This window comes from Notechis scutatus, chromosome 4, assembly GCF_049901735.1.
Source record: "Notechis scutatus isolate UNSWTSFEM ecotype Mainland chromosome 4, rNotScu1.2, whole genome shotgun sequence".
Taxonomy (NCBI): Eukaryota; Metazoa; Chordata; class Lepidosauria; order Squamata; family Elapidae; genus Notechis; species Notechis scutatus.
In genome coordinates this window covers 47285887-47301071 of record NC_142012.1, presented here as the reverse complement: position 1 = coordinate 47301071, position 15185 = coordinate 47285887, and the positions used below count along the sequence as shown (strand labels likewise).

At 42.7% G+C, this 15185-nt stretch overlaps 1 protein-coding gene across 1 annotated transcript; it reads right to left on the bottom strand.

Annotated features, from left to right (window-relative positions):
• Positions 1–8160: 8160 nt before the first annotated feature.
• Positions 8161–13924, bottom strand: HAND2 (heart and neural crest derivatives expressed 2). The gene is made up of 2 exons (XM_026678811.2): positions 12630–13924; positions 8161–9164 (listed from the first exon to the last, which is right to left on the bottom strand). The coding sequence occupies exons 1-2, from the start codon at positions 13209–13211 to the stop codon at positions 9066–9068; spliced, it is 681 nt and encodes a 226-aa protein (XP_026534596.1). The 5' UTR covers positions 13212–13924; the 3' UTR covers positions 8161–9065.
• Positions 13925–15185: the final 1261 nt, after the last annotated feature.

The following is a 15185-nucleotide window of genomic DNA, read 5'->3' as shown; positions in this document are numbered from 1 at the left end:
GAGCCATAAAGAATGATTGAGTGTGAATTTGATTTTGAGCAAGTGTTGAACAATAGCAAGTGTTTTGCTCAACTTTGCCAAAACAAAAAATTGGGTGAATTGCAGGATGGATGAAGATTCTGCCATAGCCAGGCAACTCAATCCATCTCCCTGAGATCCATTTCCTGATCTGTACTCTGTGCTAGCAGAGTTAAACATTTGCCTTTGGGTGAGACAAAGATTTTCTGCCACCAATGTTGAAATATAACTCAAATGTCATTTATTAGAATTCAATAAGTGGGGAATGAGAGATGATGTCTGTGCTTCAGATGGTAGCATTAGAGGCCTAGATTGGAAAAATTCTGCATTGCAGCAACAAGGCCATCACCGAAGCCATGCAACTTCTTTCACTCCTGGACATCACTCCATTAAGGCTTAATACCTTATCAAATAGGATTGATACTGACATCCCTTGTCAACTTGTCCCATTTCTAGGGCTATTTTTTAAATCTCTAGTATACTGTGAACAAAACTAGATGTTTCCATTCAAAAGGTGTCTGCCAAGTCTTTACCTCCCCCAAATTCCTTTTCTGTCTTGTTATCTCTCAGCCACTTAAGGAATCTTTCTTGGCTTAAGAGAGATAAAAATGCTTCAACTACATCTATTTGGAGTTGGGACTAGTATAAGTTTTCTTAACTTGGTGCTCTTCATATGTGCAAGACAGCAATTGCCATCAACTCATGCAATATGGCTGCTGCAAAATAGAGTATAGGAGTTGTAGTCAAAATGTCTGAATATTATCACATTGGGAAGGATGGCTTAAGAAGCTTTTGGGTTCCTAGTCTAGAATTATTGTTATAATCATGGCTTACTCATTATAGGACTTGTTTTGAACATAAATATTATACACCTGTAATGCAAAACCAAAAACACAGAACATCACATTATAGTTTGGAATGATTTGTGCAAATTTAACCCCAGGTAAGAACAAATTCATGACAAAGGGCACAGACACTAGAAGGTATAGATGGTCCTTGTTCCTTTGCTTCTGTTCCTGTGTTTCCAATATATTTATAAATAAATATAAATATATTTATTAAATATATATAATAAAATAATAAATAAATAGCACTTTTAAAAAGTGAAATGTAATTGCAGCAACTGGTAAAACCTAAGGAAAGGGGCTTGGGTGAACATGTAGAAACGAACAGAACAAAAAAGAACAAAAAAAACCACACACACATCTCATTGCGTCCGCATTCCAGCTGGTGATCTGGATTTCAGCTGATGGTGGTTGGAAAATAGCATGGCCATTACATTCAGCTCTAGCGCAGGATGGCTCCTTGCCGTCTGATATGACGTTAGAATGTCCATGGAGGGTCTCATTGCAAGATAGAGAGGGGAAAGGAAAGAGCTGATCACTGCCAGATGTCTCTTAATAAATACAGTATATGTTGCCTAAGAATAAATTTGTAATCAGTGGTTTACCAGAAAATCATCAAAGTAGTAATATTGTTTCAAGAATACTTGCAGTGGGTGGATTGAGAGAAAGAGACACCACTCTGTTTTGGCAAAGATATGTTTCCTGCAAAATCTCTTCTGAAAGTAGGAGCTTTCTTTCTCCCAAACCCCATTGCTCCTTTTTGTTTTTGACGCTTCTCAGAATATATACGTGAATATGTAGTTCAGATAACAATTGCACTTTAATCTCCATTTAGTGGTGAAGACTGAAACAGCTGAACCATAATTGATCAATTAGAAATGAAAAAAAAGCTGCTTTAGAAAAGTGTCTATTTTTCATAGGATAGAAAGAAGAAAAGCAATAATAAACTTTAACTGTAAGAACAGAAGAAGCTACACCAGAGGCAGGAGGAAGTCGCTTTTTTTCCTTAGTAAGTTATGGCCATTTACATAGACAGCACTTAATATCAACCCTAGCATAACAGGCTTGAATTGTAATCTCACATAATTAGAGCTACCAGAACTGGCCAAAGGATCTCGGTGATAGATAGATAGCAGCAAGGAAGGTTAGCTGGTTTGTGTTTTTTTTTGCTCCCATCCAATGATCATCTGGGTTTTCACAATACAGATCTGATAGCCCAATTTGGATATCAGTCTTTGTTTCTACAGAATTGTTGGTGGATTCATGATTAAAGTTTACTCCTATGCATTCTTGTCTGGAAGTAAGCAGGCATTTTATGCTCAACTTTATCCGTTCTCTCTAATGGTGGTCTTGAAAATATTTAGATAGCTTCCCCCATATATTTTTTTAATCACTTAACCCTGTCCCTTTCCAAACGTAGGAATCCAGTTATCTTCTCTCAGTCAAGGAAAGAGGCAGTGGTAAACCACTTCTGAAAAAACATTGTCAAGAAAGATGCAGGGACACGTCCAGGCAGTCTCTGAGACAGGGACACAGTTAAACAGGAGGGGCAAAGAAGTCGTATATAAGGTAGCCAATCAAAACTTATTTCTGAGTAGGCAAAGGGACATGATGGCAACTTTCTTATGGTTGTAATTTATTTCAATGAAACGAATATTTGAGAGTAAACCTTAACCCAGGCATATTTAGAAACTGCTTAACAGTGCTAAGATCAAAGGCAGAAAAAGACAATAACTACTTTTTGATATATGCCTGCTGGAAACAAGTCCTTTTCAATGCATTGAAGCTAAATTCCTGGTAAGTAAAGTCAGACACTGAAGTGATCACTACCAAAAAAAGCCAAATAATGGCTCCTACTGGCATTAATTTTGATAAACAAACATGGTAAAACAAACTCTCCTTTAAAAAAAGAGGTTTTTTTTTTCATCAGATAACCGGGAAAATTCACAAAACTACTGGCCAGGCCAAAGAAAGATTGGAAAATGCCCTATTAATTTCCAAAGTTTAGCTTTTATGTTCCAACATTGATGTTATATGTGTCTTTTTATATAACAAACAGAAGGAGAAATGAACACAAAGATCCAATTTTCAGTTTAGTTGTCTACAAAAGTAAAATTTCCACTGATTCTATATATGAAACTTGAAACTTTCATCCTAGAACAAATGCTAATTATTCACACACGCACACACTTGTACAGTGCCTGCTTTTAATTACTTTACAAAGCTGGAAAAGAAGGATGCCATCACAACCTTTCTAAAAACAAGTTGGGTTTTGTTGTAAACTTTGGTGGATGACTTTTGGGCATCAGATGAAAAATAAGAATATTTCACAGTTTCTTGTGTAGTGATTAAAATAGATGTTATCATATGAACGTCTTAAATAAACTGCATTAAGTATATACTGATCCAATCAGTAGTAGAAGTTGTTTATTATTATTTTCAAGTAGTTATATTAAGAAGCAGACATAGATCATTGTGTTTGAGTACTCTCACAAATAAAGATGAATTGCTTGTTTTTAGGCATCTGCAGACCAGCCTTTCTCCTCTCCATAATACCACTAAAGGGAAGGTTTCCCATCTATCCCAGTAGGATTCACTTCCTAGCAAGTAAGCTTAAAACCCCAGATTACTGTAAATAAAAATACTTTGCAGCAGTACTCCTGCAAAGCTATAAAAGAATACAATCCATACGGAAGATATTATAGGTAAGTAAGGTCCCACTGAAACAAAAGATACTTAATTCTAAGCAAATGTGTTTAGGATCAGAATTCCAGGCTGCAATTGACAAAATCTTAAGCAGTGTAAATTGAAAATAAGCAAGTGAAAGGAATTGCTCCTACAAGTTTCTGTTGACCAACAAGCTAACTCCGCTTGTCCTAGTCCAGTAAGCACTCCATGCTTTGGAAAGGGTGTAGATCCCTTCTTATTAAGTCTGCTACCTGCACCGGCCATTCTTTAGTTTAGAAAGTATAAAGCGTGTCCTGATTGTGGTATCAGTAAGAATGGTTGAATTACTCTGGCAGCCTTAGTTAATAAAGAAAAGATGATTGATAAATAGCTGAGAAGCAAGAACACCATTCTGAAGATTAAATTGAGACTGCTAAATACTTTAGAAGGTGGGGGAGGGAATTTATGTACAAAAGCTACATCTGAAAAATCTGAAAAACCTTTCTAGAGCTCCTCTTCACATTAATAATCTGTCTGTTGTCCTCAACAGAATGCATTTCTTTGGAAAGTTGTCTCCTTGAATCAGTCTATTGAACTTTAAAACTTTAACTCATTGGCAAGTTTACTAGAAAGTAAGTCCGGCTGGCATCAAGATAATGTCAAGCGAAGCTCAGCTTGCAATGAGGGGTTGACAGCAGAGTCCTATGCAACTATTATTTAGGAGTAATTCCATCCAGTTCACTGAGACATAAACATTTTTTTCTATTGCCGTTTTAATGTACAGTAGAATATTCAGACAATTTTTTTGCTGCAATTTTGCTGCAACTAGCTAAGAATCTTGGTACAGGCCCTACGGAAGTGTGTTTGTTTGTGACAAGCTTCAAGATGCCACAAAGACATGTTGTTGTTTTTAAAAGGGACGAAAAACCATTGGATTTATCTCAATCTAAAAGGAATGTTTTACGGCTTTTCTTTTGTATATGTTATGATGTTTTTTAAAGTGTTGTGAGCTGCTGTCGGGATCTTTTTTTTTTTTTTTAAATAGAAATTATGGGCTTGCAATCCAGACTAATCCCTATTTAGAGTTTATCTCTAATCATCCATGGGATATGAACGGCCTCTAAACTAGCTTGAGGCATGTTGTCTTCCATGGGCTTAGGTGGTACAAGGTTCCAAGCCAGCGTGATGATTCCGGTTTCCGGCTGGAAACTTTCCTCCCTTGAAACGGAGCCCTTTCTAAAGAAAGGGGACAATAGCCCCAAAGCCCCGGGCCCCCAGTACCGCCTCCATCACCCGGAACCTTACACGCCAAGAAGCCTCCGCAAGGATAGGAGCTTTTTCGGATTGCACAGTCCTTGCAAACCCTTCGACTTTTCCGTGGGGAGGCTTTAAAAAAATAAAATTAAAAACAGTTGCACTAGCTTCTTTTTCGCCAAGCTTCTTTGTTAATTTTCTCCTCCGGTTACTTCGCCACAGATTTTTTTTTGTTTTTAAGCTATTTTTGCCAGCCGGAAGGCGCAAAAAGGAGCAAGTCCCCGCATCACGGCGAGGCTCAGCCCGAAGCAGTTTTCGCCTCGCTAGATCTGCGTGCGCGCGCGTGCAAAAGGCGAGGGAGAGACTTCAAGCTTGACCTTCGCGAGAACTTTGCAGATAGGGAGAAAGGAGGAGGAAAGGGGGAAGGAGAGAGAGCGGGGCTGTGGGAAGCCTTTTTTTTTTTTTTTCCTTCCAGACCCGTCCTAGGTCCCCGCCAGCCGCTGCCCAAAAAAGGGCCACGGACTCTTGACGAGGACCTTATCAGGCCCGCCGCTCCAATCCAGCGATTTGGGGCCAGGGGCTCCTGACATCCCAATCGGCCATCAATTTACCTTCCCGCCGCCCCGCTTCCCCATTTAGCTTTTAACGTCAAAAGCTACATTTTTGTCGGCTCCGGCCTGTCTACGGCTCTTGCGATTTAGCTCCAGGAATGATGGCTCCTGAGAAAATAGCAACAGCCCCATTACCGAGCAATTAAAAAAGCCCTTCCCTCCGCCTCCCTCCCTAGGCCCTTCGTCGCTCGCCCTCACCTTTCCCTGGGATCGCCCGCTGACCGAAAGGGACCATTTTGAAAGCCCAAAGTTTAGGGGTCGTTTTTTGCGGCGAAGGAAGAAAAGCTTTCCTGTAACTGACTGGTATCTTCTATTACTTATGCTCCTAGGTTTGAAATCTCATTGCCCGAAAAAGAGCTTTGAAATACACGAACGCTTGCAAGCAATATTGCGCCGTTGCCATCGGAGAAGGAAATGCTGGTTCTGGTAAGTTTAATCCATAGATATTTTAAACAATATGCGCCCGAACTCTTAACGTACGGGGCAGCTCAGGTAGTATCGTCCACCCCACGCCTCTACGATGATTTCCCCCCAATAACTATATCCGAAAAAAACCTAAAGTGAGATGCACCTTGGAAAACTCCGGACTCTTAAGTTGGAGCCTGTCTTTTCACTCCCAGTTTTCGTTTCGCGTTGCCTGAATGCGTGCGCGCCCGTTCACTTCCAGAAAGATAGAGGGTAAAATCCACGATAGAGTACAGTACGCCCAAAAGACCGCAATATTTATTGTTTCTCGGAGATCTTGGAAACAACTTCTTCCTACTTGTTCTTCGTGCTTTGCCTGAGCTGTGAACACTGGCGTGAGAAGAAGACTGCTTCCTCAAGTAATTTCTAATAAATTAACCAGACGCAGATTAGACTTCTCCCTGCTGTCTGGGAACTAGAAGGGTTAAGAAATAAGAGTGAATTTAGGCGGAAGCAATACCCTTCTCCCCTTATAAAGTGGGAAATAATTTAAGAGAAAAGGAGCGGCTGCTCCAGAATTTAGGGCATCTGAGTGAAAGCAAAATGTTTTTTTTTAAATAAAGTCCAGTGTGAAGAATTGTGTTTATAGGTTGATGAAATCATCTTATATTGATTACATGCGATTGTGCCGGGAGACTAGACATTCTCCAGGCGGGAAAGGGCTGATCCGAAACTTTGGCGACCTGAAAATGAATGCCCAGGACAAACCCTGGAAAGGAAGCGGAGGCACGGTGGGATCCAACTTCAGCTGCAGTAGCAGTGATTTTTTCTTTTCTTTTTCTTTCTTTTTTTTTAATGAGAAGGGCGTTTTCTCGAAAGCAAGTGCACCGGCCAGTCCAAGGAGTCTGACCCCAGTGCTAGAAGAGGGCACATCATTCTGGCTGGTTGTTCTAACCTCACAACCTTCCTGTAGTCAGCGAGGCCTGGCCAACGGGGCAAAACAACTGCCATTGAAAAGGGAGAGGAGGGAGCAGCCATCGGAGGACATTGGAAAATTTGTTATCTTTACTATAACTGACATATATATGCCTGGCTCTTTGGATCTGGAGCAGAGCCAACAGTGCAGAAGAGGTTTCAGTAGTCGCTAGGGGGTACAGATGCAAAAAAAGGAGCAAGAGAAAAGAAAAGGGAAAAGTTCCGGTCACTTGGTCCCTAACAAAGAGGGATCAAGCAAACGATCTTAAACCACTACCCCTTTTCGCCCCTCCCCCCCATCTGTGGCCATTAGGTTTTACAGCTTCAACCTGAAATTTTTATAGCAGTAGTTATGGAGATTGCTGGATTTTCTCTGCTTGATATTCTGATTTCAGTTCTACTGTTAGGTAACTTGTCTGTTGCCCACAGAGGGGAGGGGAGGTGTTTCTCCAAAGGCGATTTCTTACACCTCGACTTCCCAAGGCGTCCCACCAATTTGCCTTTATATAGCATTGTCCTCGCCCAAAGCAAGGACCAAGGCCCCCTTTTTTTCTCCCGATGTTGTTCCAAGTGCCGCCTCGCAAGCCCCCCCCCCCCGCCCCTCTTCCTCCCTGATCCTATGCAAACAAGCCAATTCTAATTCTCCAGCCTTTTGCCAGAGCATTATTATTATTTTTTTGGTAGGGTTAAAAAGAATAAAATAAAAAAGGCCTTTGGAAAATGTTCACTCGGGGAGATATCGCAGAGAGAGGAGAAAGTCACTCACATTTCCTGGTAAATGGCTCACAGACACATTTTCTAGATGCCTAGATTGTTACGTAACCAAGCCAACCAACCCACTTAAACTCTGCCGTGGGCCTCCCCCAGCCATAACCTCTCGGTGATTTGCCGTCAGAAACCGCTCCCAACAAACGCCTTGCAAGCTGGAAGGCCCACGTCAAGCAGCAAAGCCGGTGGTGTGGGGGGCACCCGCACTGTGATAAGTGTGAAAGACAGACCCAGATTAGCTTCCGTCTTTGGTTTCCTCCCTCTTTCACAACACCTTTCAAAGGCCACGGTAAATTATTAGTCCATCAGTAAAAATCACAGTACAAAAGTAAGCGGACCCTATCCCTCTCTTCTTCCCCAGAAAGCAAAGGAAAACTGGGTTCTGCAGTTCCTTTTTTCTTACATAAATTCAAAAGGTCTTCTCTCTTTTGATCACAAAGGAATGTCCCTTTTGAGAAAAACCTGCTCCTCGCCAAAATCTCCAAATCATAATTGAATAAACATGTCCCGCCTTTGGAATTTCTTTTGGCCCTTCAGTTTCCAAACCCGCTGAGGTCACCTCCATTTGTTTTCCTAAATAAAAGCCTTAAAAAAAAAAAAAAACAGACAAAACTACAAGCTGTTCTTAAGCACCTTTACTCGGCAGTGAATCTTAGGAGGGTTCAACGTTATTTTCCCAGCTAATCGTACACAGGATCGATTTTGATATATTTGTCTTCATAATTGAATTGTAGTTTTAGTTCCCTTTAACCAACCTCTTTGGTTAATTTCTAGATTTAAAAAAAAATTGAGGTTGGGTTTTAAAGCCTTTCAGGTTATAAAATGTAATTATTTTAAGTTTTTTAAAAAATACACTCAACGATCCAACAAATACTTACAACATTTGGGCCTTTCAATATGAAGTATTCAACAGTACCGATTGTAGTTTGCTTAATTTTAGTTTTAATTTTTGCTTTGCTTCCTTTAGAACTGAAGTGCAGATTAACAAAGAACTTAGACACTATTTTCTTCACTGTGGACAAGGGAGGGGGAACTCTGACAACCCCAAGTCCTACCTGGGGGGGGGGGAGATGGGGGGAAAACAACTGGCTTACAGTTATCATCCACAATCATTCAAAACAGCAGGAATTAAAGGTATACACTTCATATTACACACTAATGCCTTCATTTTTGATTTTGATTTCCTTTTGCCCTCTGGGTTCTATACAAACAAAGCAACATAACATTCATCACGATGGAGGGGGGGAAACAACACCCTTTGGAGATCGTGTTTCTCCTTACCACACCGGGAGTTTTCCTCTTCATTTATTTCACTGAACTATGGAATGCTTTTCTTCCAGGATCCACATTTTTTTTTTTTTTTTGAAAGGAGAAAGACTAGGGGAGGGAAATTGCACATAAATAAACCATACGATTCCAAACCAAGAAGGAAAAGTCCTCAGCTCAGCAACCTCACTTGGAAGGTCCAGAGTCCCAGAAGGACCGGGTTCTCCGGTTCTCCGCTCTTCACGCTCTCTCGCCTTCACTGCTTGAGCTCCAGAGCCCAAACGTGCTGGGGCCAGCCAGTCCTTCCCTTGGTTTTCTTGTCGCTGCTGCTCACTGTGCTTTTCAAGATCTCATTCTGTTTGGAAAAGGGAGTGAAGAGGAGAGACAAAGCCATTATCCTTCCTCTCATTTCTGGATCACTCCCTCCCATCTTTGGGGCCCCTTTGGCCAGACCTGGCCGCAGCAGAACAGAAATCCTGAAAATCAGATTCAGGGTTTGATTTTTTCACAAGCCGCTTTATTCTCGTTAGTTAGTTAGTTAGTTAGTTAGTTCTAACTAACTAAGGTTGCAACCGTAGATATATTATCCACATGTCAGAAGGAAGCGGCTGTTCATTTCACCGTTCATTTCAACATTTACTTCTTTGTAGATGCCTGCTGGGGTTGCTTTGCAAGCCGGCTGGATCTCAAAGCGCCTGGGTGCAGAGCAAGGGGACTGCGGTCAAAGAAACCGTACTCTCCCTTCTCAACTTATGGGATAACCCATTCAGCTTTGTGTCTTCAGCCCGCCTGATCACAAATCAGAACAAAACACTGCCATGTAATCCAAATTTTAACAACCTTGGTGTTCCTTTCCGAGTGAGTCATGGACGCACACATACACACACCTACTTAAATTATCTTTATTTAAATCCCAAATTAAAAATTGCTTCTGATGATCATGGGGTCATCTTAATTGCAAACCAATAGCTAAATAGCCTGCAACTATATTTGCGATTGTACTGATGATATGAAATGCACAGACTGTGTAGAGTAAGCCTCTTAGTAAGCTTGCTGTAAAACACACACACACACAGCCTAGTCTCCAAATTCATCATTTTGCCACTCAGCTATATATTGTCTGCACCATATCTGCAAGAAAAATGGATGTCTCTGATACACATATGCTAAAGGTCAGCTTAATTGATTGTTAAATGGGCTACCTCAAATATTGATACAATAAGGAAATGTGTCCCCCCCCCACTTCGGTGGATAGTAGGTTCAGGAAAAGATATTTCCACCACAATCTGCCCTAAGCCATTTAAAGAGCAAATACTTAATCTGCCTGGTATTTTTTTTTATTCTAACTATAGCTCTACAAGGTTTAATTGACACTGTTCAAAAAGGTTCCAGCCTTCAAAAATTAAGTCACTTTCCATATATTTATCTCCAAAATTGGATATGTATTTTATATGGGACGTATTTCGATCAAAATGCCATTAATTTCTCCAGTGGATTTTTTTCAAGTGAATGTGGATTTTTGAGGCCCCAATCCACTGAATGCTCCAGCTGCTATAATTTTTTATATATGCACAAATTCCATCAATTTCAATGGGTTATAGCCATGCTTGCTTGAAATGAAATTCCAATATGGAATTTATTCATTTCTTTATCTTGACCCTTTCCTAAACTATAACTTAAAATGACTGTCAAGCTTGTTTGTAACCTTAATTCTTCCAGTCTGGTTAGGGATGCATCTTTTAGCTTACGTGCCCTAAAACCTGACATTTATTTCCACAAATAGCATCCCAAAATATGAAAGAAAATAATCTGAGATTGTCAATTGATCACAGGGGGAAACTTGCTTACAGTCAAGCTTTTTCTGTTGCTTTCAGCTTGCAAGAAATCAAGAAACATGATAACTGGTAGAAGCGGAACGGCTTCCTATAAACTATATAAGTTGTGCTGCCATTCTAATTCTAACCCCACCATTTAGTTTATTATATGAATGGAAGTAAAAAAGGAGTCAGACCTGGATATTTTCTGAAAGAAATTGAGTAGTGTGAGCCAAGGGCAACTTTTGGAGACTTTGGTTAATATCCCATTGTCCATGTTTCCCCAGGCTTGTGCCTGCCAGCTGTGTTGTATCTTCTGTTGAGGATGATTGAATTTGTAGCTATCTGGAGGTTACCAGGTTGAAGAAAATTTCAATAACAGAATCACACATTTTGCAGTTTGCATGTTTATGTAGTGACAAAGAATACTGACTAGCACTCATGGGGCAGGGGCAGGGAAAGAATGTAAATCTGAAACTGCAATATCACCTGAAATTTAGAGTCAAACCATTTTAATTCCTCTGGGTTTGCAAGGCAGTTGTTGAGGCATAACAACAGAAGGTGTCCCACACCCTTTATTCCTTCTCCCAAATTATATTCCATTCCCGAGGTGTCTATAAATTCTAGGATAGAACTCTGATGTTCTTGGGCCCCAATTAACAAATTTAAAGTCAAAATGCGGATTGTGATGGGAAACTAGTAACGGAGGGTTGCAAACTGATGGTTTCATCCTCAAACTGAAATTAGGAACTTTTCCCAGCCAACCCACATCTGAGCAAAAACTAAACACTTGGATTTAAACTGGGAATGGAAACTTTTCCAACATTGGAGAGCTAAAGCAAGAAGAATTAGAGAAACAGTTTTTTTCCGTAAAGCTGCTGATTTTTTTTAAAGGAGTTCTTGGTAGATCCCTCTGCATATCATTGCTGAGATCATTCCAAAGAATTTCATTCAGGGTCAAATTTACAAAGATGTTGGCTCCCAAGACAGTTTCTACAAAATCCTAGTGGATTCCTTTAGCCAATTTGTGAATCCTTGACTAGTTTCACATGTCTGCAGTCCTAAAAGGCCTTGAGACTAAAAATCAATACAGCTGAAAAGGATGGGGTTTATTTTGAAGGATGAGTTGCAAATTCATCTAAAGAAATAGTTTTTCTTCCCCTTTCCCTCATGGACCTGTGTTAGTGACACAGCAACTCCTTAAACCTGGTCAGAAGGGAAGCGACTGCTCCAGCCAGTGAAACTATTTCTGAATCTTCCCTGTCTTTCTTGTTTTTTTAAAAAGTCGTCCTTAGGAATAAAGGAAGGTGGATGCTTTATTATATATGAATTATAATATATTACTATCTGGAGGACCATTTCCAATCGGCCACAGGAATGCAATTCACACTTTGGGGGTGGGGCATGTTCTATCCACTGGCCTCCCATTTACCCGGCTCTGAACTCCCTAAAACATTATACAATGTTTAAACATTTTTTTAAAAAAATACACATTTACTTCAAATGGAGAATATTTTATTTGGAAACCAACCCCAAATCACTATCCCTTACGGCCAGCCCTGACCAGGGTCAAATTCTTCCCTCCTCAGTTTGGCTCCATGAGCTTGGCCTGGGATCGGGGACACCCGGCTATTGTTTCTCTGGGCAGGGCCCTCAAGCAAGCCTCGCCGCCCCCCTTCCAAACGCACTTGAGAGGAAAGGAAAGGAATCTTCCTCCTGGATCCATTCGGGACCCCTAAGAATCGACCCGGGCTTTTGTTGCATGACCCGAAACTCTCTCTCTCTCTCTCTCCCCTGCCTCTTTGGCCCCTAAATCTCAGTCGCTTAAGGGCGGACTTAGCCGGATGCCTCTAAGAGGCGCGGCCCGCTCCGCTTCTGAGCAACTTTTTTCGGCTGCCCGTCCGAAGAGAGAGGGCCGATCTAAGCCGAGGGGGTTCGGCGCCGGTGGCTTTGTGAGCCTTCCCTTCCCCGCCCCATCCCCACCCGGGCCCGCGGGAGACACTGACCAGCTCCTTCTTCCTCTTGTCCTCCTTGAGGTCGGTCTTCTTGATCTCCGCCTTGAAGGCCTCGGCCTCGCCATTGGCGTCGTCCTTGGCCAGGAGGTCCATGAGGTAGGCGATGTAGCTGGTGGCCAAACGCAGCGTCTTGATCTTGGAGAGCTTGGTGTCGGCCGGGACGTTGGGGATGCACTCGCGCAGCTCGGCGAAGGCGCTGTTGATGCTCTGAGTCCTGCGCCGCTCCTTGCGGTTGGCCGTGCCGCGCCGCTTGACCGGTCGCGGGCCGCCCCCCAAGCCCGGCGGCCCGCCGCCGCTACCAGGGGGAGCCACGCCGCCCACGTAGTGGTGGGGATGCTCCAGGCCTGGCGCTCCGTTGGCGTACTCGGGGCTGTACGAGAGCGCCATGCTGTAGTCGGGCGGGGACATCTCCGAAGGGTGGCTGCTGATCAACCAGCCGTGGAAGTAGGGGTTCTCCTCATGGCTGCAGCGGCTGGCGGCGGCTGCTGCGGCGGCGGCGGCAGCGGCGGCGGCGAAGGGGTAGCCGTCATGGTGGACCACCGAATGGTGGGGGAAGCCACCTACCAAACTCATCGCCGCCGGCCTTCCGCGGCCGCCCGCCACCCCGGATCCGCTCCCCTGGATGTCCGCTCCCGTGAAGACCCCCGCCTTAGCACCAGCTCCTCGCCATCGGGCAGGCGCTGCCAAGTCCCCCGGGCGCCGAGAGGGCAGGTTCAGTCCCCACCGCCGCCCTCATACGGGGCCGGGAGGAGGCCTTAACTTTGGAAGTTGCAGGGAAGGCAGGCAAAAAAGAAGCCCCCGCTCCCCCAATGGCCTTCAGCTGTCCCTCCCTTGGAGCCTTCCGACTAGTTCGCCAACAAACTAGCCAGAAAGCGGGCCGAGTAAAGGGGGGGGGGGTTTACTTACACCTGCGTTTTTGTCCTAACTTCCCCAGGTCTCCCTCCCCTCCGCCGCCCTGCTCCCCCAGGCCCGCCGCCTGGACGGGAACCGCGTCTCCTTCGATTAAAGCGTGAGCAGCATTTCTCCTCCTCTTGGGTTCTCCTTCTTCTTACTCAGCTCCCGGGAATACAAAACGCAGGCAAGTCCGTCTTCGAGGGGTGGAGCAGGGGAAATCCGGCGGTCTCCCTGCTCCGACGTGGGACCCGCTTGAGAAGAGGGATAAGGAGGGTCTCGAAAGAGGGAAGAAAGAAGGAGAGGAAGAAACGGAGCCCAACGCTTAGATAGAGGAGACTCGGAGCTGCGCAATGCACTGGTCGGTTTTCCCAGCTTGGTCTCCATGCACAGCTACATCTTTAGGGTAGTTTGGGTTAATATATGTCGTCAGAGGCACTTTAAGCCAATCGCTACAGACCGGGGCGGGGCATTTCGCTTTGGGCCGTAAAACGGGTTTTGATCTTCGCGCTGCTAATTGTTCAGCTTCTCCTTTAGGATTGGCTGCCGTTTCTATCCGTAATATAATTAAAACACACCAGGAAAAGTCTCTGCCCCCCCCTCCAGCATTCAGAGATTAATGCAAGTATTTAACAATGCTTTCCTGTAAGTATCTTCATGCCTGCCCTGTGTTTTGGTGGAAAATCTTATCTATTAAAATGGATTGAAAGTAAAACAAGACATTTGACTCTCTCAGTTCAGTTGTATTATTATAATATGATATTATGACGTAAGTATATCTCTATACTGCCAATCCATGAATAATATACCAGAATACAATAGTATTGTATGGTATGCCTACAGTTAAAACTGGTTAAATTATATAATATTACATTTACAAAGATGAGGGGAGAATGTCCGATGCTGAGACAAGCCATTTACATTGTCATTTACTGTCCCTTAAATGTAAACTCCGTTGTCCAGAAAGAAACCAAGACAAGATCTGGAGTATAATGAGAAGGGATCCAGCTATAGGACCATAATATCCTGAAATTTTTTAATGAGTCTCTTTTTGGAAGCTACTTTATTCCAGCCAATGAGACTTCTAGGTCTGTATAAGGTTCCTTTGATATAAAATGATGCCTGCTTGTTCGGTGTTATTCTCATATATAAACATAAATAAAAATACTATCCTCCAAAATAAAGAAGAAAGCAAAAAGGAAATGGGGGAGGGGGAGGAAAATAAAAGAAGGAATGGTATGCTTCAAAAAGGGGAGAACTGGGTCTGATATTAAACAAACAGTTTGTTGTTCAAAAGGCTGACTTGAGCGATGAATTGATGCCTTTCTTGCCTAAAATGATTTTAATCTTAATGCTTCCCCCCAGACTTTATGGTCCATTCAGTATCACCACTTGAAATCAGACGTTCCTTCATTTAGCTTGGGTAAGTAATCAAATCTTTTCAACAGCTCTTCAAGCTCTTAATTTTTATATTTCTGCTAAAAAATATTCTGTACTTTTTTACAAATAATTCAAGGGAGTAAACCTATCCAACACACCTTCCTCCTATTTTTCCCACAGGTACAACTCTATGGGATGGGTCAGGCTGAGAAAGAAAGTATGATAGATAACAAAGTCCTGATAAAAAATAGTATTCGTGTGTAAATATTTTTGCAT

Coding starts and splice junctions, on each gene's coding strand:
- HAND2 (XM_026678811.2), bottom strand. CDS start 13,211: ATGAGTTTGGTAGGTGGCTTCCCCCACCATTCGGTGGTCCACCATGAC. Junction 9,165..12,629: donor ACAAGAGGAAGAAGGAGCTG/GTCAGTGTCTCC, acceptor TTTTCCAAACAG/AATGAGATCTTGAAAAGCAC.